Raw genomic sequence first — 13,016 nt, 5'->3', positions numbered from 1 at the left:
AGGGAGAGGTTTTCACACTTTTATAAGAAATGTTTCATTCCCCTCTCCAACCGATGTGCGATCTCGCAATCTACCCCCCTTGCGCACCCAACGTGCTCGCTAGCACACTGCCTAGTGTCTGGGCTCTGATACCATTTGTAATAATCCAAGCCCACCATTAGCAGATATTGTCCGCTTTGACCCGTTACATATCGTCGTCAGCCTCACGGTTTTAAAACGCGTTTACTAAGGAGAAGTTTTCACACTCTTATAAGAAATGTTTTGTACCCCTCTCTAACCAATGTGCGATCTCACAACCCACCCTCCTTGGGGGCCCAACGTCCTCTCTGGCACATTGGCCAGTGTTTGGGCTCTGATCTCATTTGTAACAACCCAAGCCCACCGCTAACAGATATTGTCCGCTTTGACCCGTTAAACATCACTATCAGCCTCGTGGTTTCAAAACGCGTCTACTAAGGAGAGGTTTTCATATCCTTATAAGAAATGTTTCGTTCCCCTCTCCAACCGATGTGCGATCTCACAATCCACCTCCCTTGGGGACCCAACGTCCTCGCTGGCACACTGCCCAGTGTCTGGGCTCTAATCCCATTTGTAACAATCCAAGCCCACCGTTAGCAGATATTGTCCGCTTTGACCCGTTACGTATCGTCGTCAGCCTCACGGATTAAGAACACGTCTATTAGGGAGAGGTTTCCACACCGTTATAAGAAATGTTTCGTTCCCCTCCCAACCGTATAGGATCTCTAAACCCTTTTCTTAAGGGTGAATCTAAGAAAGGAAAAAGGACAATGCACTACGGAAAGGGACAAAGGAGGTTAGACAAGAGATGGGGAGAATGGACATAGCTTAACATCATATCATTAATGAGTTAAGGCAGAGGGTCTTATCATTCGTTGGTGTCCACAAAATTTATATTTTAGTGAAATCTCAGTTCCCTTTCAAGCTCTAATGGGTCAAAGCATTGGGCTCTATGTGGGGTTTCCCCATATTTCATCAGCTCAATAATTGTTCATACACTTTTTTCTTCTCCCACTCTCTTTTCCAGCCTTTCTTTCTTCAAATTCTTTTTCCTTGGACTCTAAATCTTCTAAACAATGATATCATTGAAGTTTCAGCTCTTGTAGGAAAGTGTTTCAGACAAAGGGAGACGACAAGTTAGAAGAGTTCATGATCATCAGCTCAAGAAATTATCATAACATAATCTATCTTATCTCTAGAACAATGTTGTAAACTAGACAGATAAACAAAAAATCTGGCTATTTCATCAATGATTCTGAATTTTCAATCTTGTAAAGCAGTTTCTGATAATGATTTACTCATAAGAAGTTGTGGGTGCATTGGAAGGTAGAGTTGAGGAACATACCCTTCTTTTTTCAGTTCGAAAAGAAGACTATCCAGCACGGAATAGATCTGAGCGGTAAGCGGATGGCTTCCATCGGCTGCAACGAACATGTGGGTGGCGTTATTGACCTCGATCCAGCTATAACCAGGAATCTTTCGAACTCCTCGTTCTTTCATTATGCTTCGTACTTTGAGTACCTTCTTCCATTTTCCAGCTCCAGCCTGCACATTTGCAAGCAATACATAGTAGCCAGAGTTCAGAGGGTCTAAATCAAATAGATGTTTTGAAGCCACTTCAGCGAGCTCGACGTTCCCATGAACGTGGCAGGCCCCGAGTAGCGTTCCCCATACACCTGCATCTGGAGGGAATGGCATGTTATTTATGGTTTCAAATGCTTCATCCAAACGACCTGCACGCCCAAACAAATCAACCATGCAGGCATAGTGCTCCATTCGAGCTGGGATTCTGTATTCCTCTGTCATGAGGTGGTAATATCTAATTCCTTCATCGACTTGGCCAGCGTGGCCGCAAGCAGATATGATGCCAATAAAGGTGACATGGTCAGGCTCGATGTCGTTTTTTAACATTTCGTGGAACAGAGAAAGACACTCCTTCAAATCACCATGGTTGCCATAGGCAGAAATAATGCTATTCCAGGAGACCTCGTTTTTTCCTTGCATCGTGTTGAACACTCGTCGAGATAGGTTCAAGTTTCCGCACTTAGCGTACATGTCTATCAGTGAACTCTCAGCATAAAGATCAGACCTTAAAGGGCCTTTGATCATGAAGCCATGGATCTCTTTTCCATAATGGAGAGCAGGTAAGTTTGCACAGGCAGATAGAGCACCGGATATGCTCACACAGTCGTATGGAGTTCCCTCCATTCCCATTTGACGAAAAAGATCGATGGCCTCGCTTGGTCTGCCGTTCTGCGAACAACTAGTGATCATGGAGTTCCAGCATATAGCATCCCTTTCAGTCATTCTGTCAAAGACTCGACGAGCAAGGTCCAACCGTCCACATTTTGCATACATGTCCAGAACAGCACTGCCTACATGACATTTTCTATCAAGACTATTTTTTATGATACTACAGTGCAATTCCTTTCCTAAGTTTAAAGCTGCCAAGCCAGCAAACGCTGGAAACACACTCGCAAACGTCACAGAAGTCGGCTTCATTCTCTCTTGCAGCAACCATCTAAACGCCTCCACTGCTTCTATGTTCATCCCATTAAGCACGTACCCTGAAATCATGGCCGTGCACACGACAGTATCAAACGAACTACTTTGGCGCAAAATTTTTCGTGCCATTTCCACATCCCTGCACTTCAAGTATATGTCAATTAGAGCACTTTTTAAGAACATATCCAAAGCTACACCATGCCTTACAATGTAACCATGAATTTCCTTGCAATGTTCGAGACTCAACAACTCAGCTACACAAGGTAAAAAACTCGCAAAAGTGATCGAGTCGGGCTTTATTCCTGCAGATATCATCCCCCGAAACAAATGTTCAGCCTCACTCATCAAACCATTCTGTACATACCCAGATATTATTCCATTCCAACTCACCAAGTCACTTTGCGGCATCATGTCAAACAGTTTACGCGCAGCTTCTAAGCATTGGCATTTCGAGTACATAGCCAACAACGTATTAGCCACCGGAGAATCCAACTCCAGCCCGAAACTAACAGCAAGCCCGTGAAGTTGAGTACCTAAATCAAGCATTGCCTCCGAGGCACAAACCGATAAAACACAAGCAAAGGTTACCGAATTCGGCTTAATCTCACTATGTCTCATGTCCAAAAATATCTTAATAGCATTACCAGAGTTCCCATTTTTCACATAACCATTCAGCATAACATTCCACAAAACACAATCCTTCTGAGGAATATTATCAAACAGGTAGTGTGCATCACTCAAGTGACCATTCTCAGCATACAACTTAATTAAAGAACTCCCCACAAAGGCATCCTCCTTAAGACCCAATAAATCAACAGTTTCATGAACAATCCTACCCATCTTCACACTATTCAAAGCACCACAGGCTTTAACCACATAAGGAAATGTATACTTATCAGGAGAAATTCCAGCACCCAACATCTTAAAATAAAACAACAAAGCATAATTAAACCGACCCGTCATTATAAACCCCCTAATCATCCAATTCCAAGTCGAAGAACATCCCAATTGAAGCGTATAAAACATGTTCTTGGCATCCTCGAGACTGCCCGTAAGCACATACATACCCAAAATCCTAGAACCCAGATATCCATTTCGATCAATTCCACTGACAATGGCATGAGCATGAGATTGCTTACCTTGACGAAGAAGAGAATGGTCGTTGCAAGCTTGAAAGATTGAAGTCAGTGCGGCTTCTGCATTCGACGAAAACAAAGTGGGGCTTATTTGATTTTTGTAGTTGGATTGAGTAGAAAAGAGAAACTCAAGTCGAGAGAAACGAGGAAGAAATCTATGAACTGAAAAATAAAATTGGGAACGAAATATGTAGAACATGCTTCGTTGATCAAATCATGTTCATTTGGCTGAAGGCCCAGCCCGCCCCCCCGAATCTTTTGCTATTAATCTTGCTCCTGGATTGAATTTTGGGTTCCCAAAAACAGCGAGACATTTTTGTTCTTGGAGAAATTATAATACGAAATCGAATTTACCAAAAAGATTAAAAATACTCCGAATCAGTAATGAGAGAGCAATTGCTATTAATCTCGCTCACATACCACTTGTCACAATCGAACTTTTAATGGCAGCGAACTTATGATTGTGTGGCACTCACTTTCCAACGACAAGTGAGCTAAGCCAATTCGTTCTTGCGTTGTCTACGGCCAAGCGACGTATGCTCGAGTCTCTGGCCTCGATTTTAAGAGAAAGTTTTAGAAAGCGAGGGCAGAGAGATTTTTTTGAAAGAGACGTTATATAAGCAAGCAAGAGAGAAATAACAACGGCTTACACTAATTCGTTTCAAACCTTAATTCTTGTACCGCTTCGATGATACTTCGTCTGATTGATTTTCATTTATTTAAATTTTTCTTCGATCTATTGCTATCGAGAATACAAGCTAATGGTGTGTTTTACAACTCTCTCGGTGTTTAGATTGTATGTCTGAGAGTTGTGTTTCTCAAATTTAAAAAGCTTTAAATAATTCATCGTAAAAAAGATATACCAAATTAATTAATATGTTCTAATTATGAAAGAAAGTTTTTAGGCTTAATTGATGGCTCTATCAGTGACCGGGTATCTACTTGTCGCATAATCATAAACAAAGAGGAGTGACTTTGTACCCATACCAACTCATACGTATACGTCAGTCAACTATTAATGACTCGAAGTGGTTGGTGACCCTCGAGACTTAGTCAAGCTCAATTGTGTCATAGCATCGAAGGTACGACATGTTGGTACCATAGTCTGATAAGCTCCATTGTTTTAAAATATTCTTAAAGTTATTCTATTTTATCTCTAAATTTTAAAAATTAATTAATTTAAATTTCATTTGATAATTATTTAATTTTTTTTATTTGATTTTTGTTTAAAAGTCAACCCATGTTTTAAAAATAAAAAAGTTTTAAGAAAATAAAAGCCATTTTTAAAAACTCAAATTTTAGGTCATAAACAAACCATTTTTTCTCACAAAAATTAATAAATAAATGTATATTTTATTTAAAATATATTCATAAACTTTTAAAAGACGGGATAATATCATAAAATTAAAAAATATATCATCGTAATTTTAGATAAAAACTATTAACACCGTTTCAAAAATACCTTTAATTTTCGGAATTCTTTCAAATATACACTTAAATTATTAGTTTCGTTAATACCTTTACCTATTTTTTTTTTTTTTTAAAAATACAATTAATTTTTTTTAAATACCCTTATTATTAAAAATAAAAATATTTAAGATCAAAATTATCTTAATTTTTTTTTATAAAGGTAAATATAAGGTGTTAATAACCCGACTATATTTTAAATATAATATTGAGAGTATATTTAACCCCTTTAAGGCTTGAAAATATTTTTAAAACATGGTTTAAAAAAAATATTTATTAATTTTTTTTTTTAAATTTAAAGATATAATTGAAACTTGTAATATTTTAGAATTTTTATTTATTTATTTATTTATTATTTTTAATCTCAGCCATTGAAGGCTCCAATGGAGAAGCAGAGTAGTAGCGAAGAAAAGGGCTTAAAAGACAGTTGTTGAAGACTGTGGAGTTGAAACCGCCATTGTTAAGGGGGGAAGAACATGAAATTTGCAGACATGGCCGCCATTGATGATTCTGAGATATTAAGGTTTGAGTTTTTGGGATATTTAAGAAAAGACATGAATTTTTTTGCGGAATCTTTGTAACTGTTACCCTAAATTTTCGACTGTTAGTGATCAAGGAGAAAGTGGAAGCCGCCATTTTCGGTGGCTACGACGGTTATGTTGGAGAAAAAAAAGAAAAAAAAAAAACATTTTCTTATTGGGAGTTCCTTAAATCTTTGTCTGGATATTATAATCATAATACAATTACCTTAATAATCACGAACTCCTGTTTTTCTCGGGAAAATTTGATATTTTCTCGAGAAACAGAGCAAATGGCAGTTTTAGCAGAATCTTCCTTCTCCTGCTTGTAAAACAGAGAAATGGGTGTGTTTGGCAACCGAGAAAATCTTAATAATTACGAACTCCTGTTAATTTTTCTCGGGAAAATTTGATATTTTCTCGAGAAACAGAGCATGTGGCATACGAGGAATGGCAGTTTTAGCAGAAGCTTCCATCTGCTGCTTGGAAAACAGGGAAATGAGTGTTTGGCAACCGAGAAAATCTTAATAATTACGAACTCCTTGTTAATTTTTCTCGGGAAAATTTGATATTTTCTCGAGAAACCGAGCAAATGAGAATTTTAGCAGAATCTTCCACCTGCTGCTTGTAAAACAGAGAAATGGGTGTTTGGCAACCGAGAAAATTTTAATAATTACGAACTCCTATTAATTTTTCTCGGGAAAATTTGATATTTTCTCGAGAAACAGAGCATGTGACATACCAGTAATGGCAGTTTTAGTAGAATCTTTCCTCTGCTGCTTGTAAAACAGAGAAATGGGTGTTTGGCAACCAAGAAAATCTGACAGAAAAACCTGAAAAATCAGCTGTTTAGAGCAATTGAATGAGAAAATTTCCAAGAAAATGAAAAGGGGTTTCATTTAATCAAATGAAAAAGTTCTACAAAGAACAGTTAATGATCATCATGAGGTTAGCATCTAATCGAAACTAAACTCTAAACTCTAAAGTAAAGTGTTTTAAGTACAAAAACAAAACTCTTAGAAACTTAGATTAGCTATAGCAACAACAACAACAACAAAGAACAAGACAAAATGATGAACAAGCTTCCTCTGTTTTTCTAGCTGCTGTTCGTGCGAAGAATCTGATTGATGGAGTTCAAAATGGACGGATTGGATTGAATCTCAGGGGAATTCACAAGATTTTGGACGAACCCTTTTGGAACCAAACACTTTTCTTCTGCGTACAATTTCTCTTGAATCATTGTCGATTCAAGAATCTGAAGATCCTCTGTTTCTGTTTGTTCTTGTTCTTGTTCTTGCTCTGTTTCTTGCTTCACTTGCAAAATGGCGACTTGGGCTTGCAAGAATTTCACATATTTGAAAGCAGAACTCAACATTTCAGCAGTGTTCATCTTGCTCCCACCAGGAACCAGCTCGCCAAGCTCCTGCGTCTTCGCCGTTATCTTCCTCCGCCGTTCCCTGGCTGCAATCGTCTGCGCCGATAAGTTATTACTCGACGGCGATGGCGACGGCAACGGCGCCGGGGTCAGTGTACCTTTCAAGCAATCACCTTTATTCATCATTTCAGCATTGCCCAATCTACCATCCCACTGATCGGAAAAAAACTCCGGCAGAGGAAAATAACCTCCGTCACCACCTACATTACCGCCGCCACCACCATAACAAAAACTCTGTTCCATCACGACCCTCTGACGTTTGGGGCAATAAAACTCAAATTCATCACAAGGGAAGAATTCAGCCGAGACGGGGACGAAGGAATCGACGGCAGGAGTCGGGAAGTAGGGGTAAACATCGGAAAAGACAAACGGCGAGACGTCATCGAAGAACGGAGCAGTAGCGGTCGGGAAAAAGACAGAGTGATCGACAGCAGCAGGGAGGTAATCGAAGGCGGGATCGGGGAGGAGCTGCGGCGGAGGAAGGTGGAAAAGCTCCGGCGAGATTTCAGGGGAAAAAGGGTGGAATTGGTGATGATAAGAAGAAGGGTCAGAGGAGAAATTGGAGTAAAAGCTAAGAGCCGCCATTGAAGAGGGAGAGAGTAAGAAAAGGAAGGAATTTGGACAAGAAACTGAACAAACTAACTTGAAACTCTGACAGTAACTTGAAACTCTGACAGTGTTTTTTGTTTTTGTTTTTGTTTGTTAATTTTGGATTATAAGAGAGAGAGAGATGAGATTAATGAGGAATCAGTTATAGAGAGAAGGGTAATTAGTAGCTAATTAATCTCCGTGAAACCCCCAACTTCTTAACCCACGATTCTCTCTCTCTCTCTCTCTCTCCTCTTTCTCTCTCTAATGTGAATTTGTGTTGTTAGTTATTATCTAGGTTTAGGGTTTTGATAGGGGTGTAACTACGGTTCGGTTCGAGGGTAGAATCGTCATCGAACCGCAAAAATATAACAAAAAATGAAAACCCGAGTCGAACCCGTTGGTTTATAAGTATTAAAGCCAAATAATCTCTAGACTTACTTATTAGTCGGCTCTAGTTCTAACAGATATGACGGTAATAACTCAAAAATCGACCAAAATAGTTAATTTTTTCTTAAATGAAAACCGACTCGAATTGAACCCGAACCGTAGTTTTTCGGTCGGTCTAAGCCATTTTTTGGATTTTTTTTGGAATTAAAAAAAAAAAAAACAGTTACTTTTGGCGGCTTGGCCACTTTTTCACTTTTTTTTTTACCTCCCTCAAATTTTCTCTCTCTAGGGTTAAAAAAAAAAAAAATTAGCTTAATGAATTAGATAATAATTATTATATGTTAAATGTTGATAATTTGAATTTATAATTTAAATTACAATAATTTGAAGAGTTTAGTATCGGTTATTTTATTTACATTAGGATTATAAATTATATTATTTGAATTTATGACTTTAAGTAATGATATATTATTATTTTAATTATGTTTTATTAAGGTAAATAAGTTTATTTTCTTTAGTTAATAGTATAAATAGGTTATTTTTATTATTTTGAAATATTATTATTTTAATTATTTTTATTACTATAATTAGTTTTCTCCTAAACTTGGCAAAAATTAATTAAATTATATTTAAATATTGTGGGTGAAAATTTACTAAAATATTGTGCCTATTTTGATGGGTGAAAATTTACCGGGTTTTACTAGAGTAATTGTGGTTAGAAGTGAATTTACCGTGTGGCTACTGGGGTTTGTATATTTAAAATTTGTATTTATAGAGGAATGAAAATTAAATTAAAATTTAACTGTTATTATTATTTTAGTAATTTGACGTAATAAAAATAAAATAATTAGCAAAAAAAAAAAAAAAAAAAATACAAAAATTAGGAGTTGATAAAAAGAAATTTTTGTTTTAATTTTCAAAATTAAACTATAAAATTGTCTCAATGAATGAATAAATAAATAAATAAATAAATAAACATTCATTTTATTTGTTTTCTTAATATATATATATATATATATATATATATATATATTTTATTTTTAAATAATATGTTTTAACTTTAATGAATTAAATCTTATTTGATTGTATTTTTTTTTTATAACCAAATAAAATGAAATATACACTTACTATACGTATTATATACAAATAAAACTATTAAAATTTAATCATATTGGATAAATAAATATGTCTGACTTTTCTCACTTATAAGATAGCTGCAACTTAAGGATAAAAATATACGAACGATTTTGTTTATTAAAAATTCACAAAATTCACGTAATGATTGAGCATTAAATAATATTAAGGATCTTATAAAAAAAAATTATATATAAAGCTGAAATGATAATTTGCACGATGCAACCTAATTTATACAACTAAAAGCTCTTAAGTTTACTCAACGACTTAGAACAAATATAACTCCATAGCTTTACAATTCTAAATCGCCCTTGTCATCAACCAAATAGGCTTGTGTACCATCTTAAAAGTAAAGTAACACGAATGAGTATAAAAATATTCAGTAAATAGCTCACTTGTTGTTCCCAAGTAGCTATCAATTTTGCTCAAATTCTTTATATCACTGAATCACTGATCGGACTTCTCTAAGTTCATCTCAATGATTGAGTTCACATTATTCAACTCTTTTGAGTACTCCAAAATCATTGGTGTCATGTAATATATCACAGTTGAACGTATCACAATAATTGGCTTCACCAAGGTTTAGCTATCTAACTATGCTCTTTATTATACTCCGATATCGATTTCGATCATACATACACATAAATGGTGAGACACGACCTCTTGAATAACCCAATCTAAGACATATATAGACCTTGGATTGTTAACTAATAGAGATTAGTTGACGACTCTCTAGCAACCCCCACACATAGTCATAATCATGTGACAATGACCCTTGTATCTACGGACTATTTTAATATTATGCAAATCTCTCTCTCAGGTTCACTATCAAGGATAGTCGAAGATCCTTGAAACAATCCCCATATAATAACCTTATGACACTATTCACATCTAGAACACAACCCTATATCATACAACACAATCTATTACAATAAAGATCATGTCTACCAAAGTAGTTCACTATGAAAGATTAACCGACGACCAGTTGATAGTCCCCACATTGTATAATCATAATTGGCCTCATTATGGGACCTATTAGAGATTTAGTTGACTAAACCCTGCATAGTAACTTGATAATGAGGCCAATAATATGAATCAAGAGTGTTGTAAATTGCATAACTAAACATCATAACATGCTTCCAATTTTATAAACTCACATGGTATATATCAAGCACCTTAACATGATATCAATCATTTAACATGCTTCAACAAACTAAATTCAATCAATGCAACCATATTTTAGGCATAAATTCAATTCATTAAAAGATTCATCCTACAAGATAAAACTCAAATAGAATTTCCAGTTAGCCACTTACCTCAATAAATTCTTGTTTCTAGAAAAATTTGAATCTTTTCCTCCTTTAAATTCTCCAAAACCTGCTAAGTAGGCCCTAAACAGCATATAAAACATCAATATGGTTGAAATTGACTCAAAAAACGGTAAAAAATAGGTCAAACCGGTCCAACTGAAACAGTTGAATCGATTCTTCTTCCTCCCGTCTGCCAGATGCTCATCCCTTGTTCTTTAATATTGGATTTGGAGTGTTCTAATCACGATTACCGTTGTTTAGTTTTGTTGAGTAGAGTGTAAAAATGTGCTGATATTAGAGAAAACTCTGCAGCAAGCTTGTAGTTAGGAATGTGTGTTAGAGAGTGAGATGTTAGGAATGACATCAGAAGTTTGAGATTTATTCCGTGTTGTGAGGTTGAATTGGTAATCAAAGTTATGATGGGATATGATGCTCAATTATAAAGTAGTTCATCCGCATTAAGAATGATGCTGGTTATGCACAAAAAGAAACAAAACAACAGCATTGTTAGTAGCAGGGACGTGATTCAGAAGTCAAAAACCAAAAGCATCTAACTCTTATGAAAATAATGGATCTTCAACAAAAATGAACAATATGATACTTATTTCTACCAGCATGTTTGAATAAATGAATTCAAAGCTTCAACAAATATATTATCGGAGTCAGTTCAACTTACCAGGTTTGACCATCCATCCCGACCACATTCTTTCGGGGTTCTGCATTGATGGCTTGCAGCAGTGTGAATCCAAGATCCAACAAGAACTGCACCATGAGGAAGTCATCGACTTACGAAAACTTGAATATGTTTTACCAAACCATGTTATTAGGACAGTTTGCATGGTCCATCAAGATCTCGCTCAGGGGTCCTGTCATTTCCACTATATATTTGCTTGATTCGATCATGGCGCAAAATTTAACAAGATCTCGCTCAAGGTCCTGTCATTTGCTTTGAGCCTTTGATTACACCATATATCTGCTTGATTCGCTGCCTTCCCGTTACCAGATGATCCCTTATTCTTCCTTCTTACCAAGCTTTCATCTAAATAAAAGATTCCATGAACGACTTCATGTTTTTAGTATCCTCTTTCGATTCTGGATGTTTTTGTGGTTTGAAGACCTTCCATAGTCCCATAGGATGCCGACTTGGGCTCTTCGTTTCGTTATCTCCTACAAATTTCCCAAACATCTTCCCACATTCTGGATAAGGCTTAACGAAAAGGTTGTAGAACCTGAGCCTGCTAGGCTTGATAATTTCCCTCAATCCAACCTGAGAACCAAGCCATCCTTTTGAGTCCAAATATTCAATCACATGGTAGCGAGGAACAATCTGTTTTTCGAAATTGATTCCCAGATATTCTGGAACATCCATCAAACAGTCAACACCAAATTTCATCTTATGGGTCAAGAAGTCAATTTTCTTTTCAATGTTCTCTAATTCGTAAGTGATCAACCTCGGTTCTTTCCACAGCAATTTAAATGCTCCTGTACGAATCAGCCCATGTTTACATAAACAATCAACTCTCTGTTTCACTTGAAATGCAGCTCTTAAAGCACCGTCTCTAAAGATTTTCTCCTTGATTGAGTTCCTGCATTTCAGATTGCTAAGCAACTCGAGGCACCTTGAAATTTCTCCTAATTCTGTGGCTAAAATTCTCGGTTCCCTGACAATTTCTCTTACAATCACGTTTTGATCAAACCCCAACTCGTTGAACTCACCAACCAAACTCTTCAATCTTCCATCAACCCTAAATCCTAGAACTTTGGGAATCAAACAAATGATCCGATCAATTTCACCCCTTCGAATTCCAATTCCCATCAGAAATTCAATCGTTCGCAAGATATCTTCCTCGTTCGAGAACACTATTTCAGGGTAATCCTCTAAAACCCTAGTCACAGTAGCATCACTAAGCCCTAAACGTTTCAGTAAATCTATAGTTGTAATAAAAATACACGAATCCAGCTGAAACCGTTTAGATAACACCAGCATACTCCGAATCATCAATACAGAAACATTGCGTAATTCAATTAAGGACAAACTTGCCTCCCATTTCCTCAGAAACTCCAAGTCCAGAACCGCAGGACAGTCGATCGCCATGGAAACGAGATCCCTCGGGAGAATTTTGAAGGATAAAAGAACGGCAACAGAAGCTTCAATGTCCTGCAAATTGGAATTCGTCAAGAAGAGATGATTCTGTGAAAGAAAATTGCTGATTTGGGATTGCGTGAATCCAATCTTGTGTAAGAGATCAGTTTGATTCGGGGAAATTTTGAGACGATTGGAGAAGGTGGAAGCTGCTTTAGCTGAAACAACATGGTGGATTCTCTGAAACGAGGAGGTAAGATTTGAGGTTGAAATCAACCGGCGAAATGCAGAAGCTCTGATTAAGATTCTTCCCGCCATTGAAATGGGTTTTCGAGCAACGCGCTTAACACCAGGTTTTATGCGACGTTGCAGGATTAAGGGCTCAATTGGCGTCCTTTTGTAAAAATGAGTTTATTATTATTATTATTATTA

General features: G+C 36.6%; 3 protein-coding genes across 5 annotated transcripts; all 3 read right to left on the bottom strand.

Annotated features, from left to right (window-relative positions):
- Positions 1 to 1,155: 1,155 nt before the first annotated feature.
- LOC111782511 (Tetratricopeptide repeat (TPR)-like superfamily protein) lies at positions 1,156 to 3,964 on the bottom strand. The gene is made up of 2 exons (XM_023663275.2): positions 2,731 to 3,964; positions 1,156 to 2,667 (listed from the first exon to the last, which is right to left on the bottom strand). The coding sequence occupies exons 1-2, from the start codon at positions 3,856 to 3,858 to the stop codon at positions 1,282 to 1,284; spliced, it is 2,514 nt and encodes an 837-aa protein (XP_023519043.1). The 5' UTR covers positions 3,859 to 3,964; the 3' UTR covers positions 1,156 to 1,281.
- A 2,610-nt stretch (positions 3,965 to 6,574) lies between these two features.
- Positions 6,575 to 8,129, bottom strand: LOC111783534 (basic helix-loop-helix (bHLH) DNA-binding superfamily protein). Its single transcript, XM_023664461.2, has one exon. The coding sequence runs from the start codon at positions 7,662 to 7,664 to the stop codon at positions 6,741 to 6,743; it is 924 nt and encodes a 307-aa protein (XP_023520229.1). The 5' UTR covers positions 7,665 to 8,129; the 3' UTR covers positions 6,575 to 6,740.
- A 1,277-nt stretch (positions 8,130 to 9,406) lies between these two features.
- LOC111783237 (Mitochondrial transcription termination factor family protein) lies at positions 9,407 to 12,970 on the bottom strand. 3 transcript variants are annotated; one of them, XM_023664144.2, is made up of 2 exons: positions 11,178 to 12,970; positions 9,407 to 10,971 (listed from the first exon to the last, which is right to left on the bottom strand). In XM_023664144.2, exon 1 carries the CDS (start codon positions 12,900 to 12,902, stop codon positions 11,541 to 11,543), a length of 1,362 nt encoding a protein of 453 aa, XP_023519912.1. In that variant the 5' UTR covers positions 12,903 to 12,970; the 3' UTR covers positions 9,407 to 10,971; positions 11,178 to 11,540. The 3 variants fall into 3 exon arrangements, with proteins under 3 accessions (XP_023519912.1, XP_023519913.1, XP_023519914.1); XM_023664145.2 differs by having other exon boundaries at positions 9,407 to 10,817; XM_023664146.2 differs by having other exon boundaries at positions 9,407 to 10,807.
- Between the last annotated feature and the right edge of the window lie 46 nt (positions 12,971 to 13,016).

The sequence above is a fragment of the Cucurbita pepo genome, chromosome 20, assembly GCF_057944985.1.
Source record: "Cucurbita pepo subsp. pepo isolate OVF chromosome 20, ASM5794498v1, whole genome shotgun sequence".
Taxonomy (NCBI): domain Eukaryota; kingdom Viridiplantae; phylum Streptophyta; class Magnoliopsida; order Cucurbitales; family Cucurbitaceae; genus Cucurbita; species Cucurbita pepo.
This window is presented reverse-complemented; position numbering and strand designations above follow the sequence as displayed.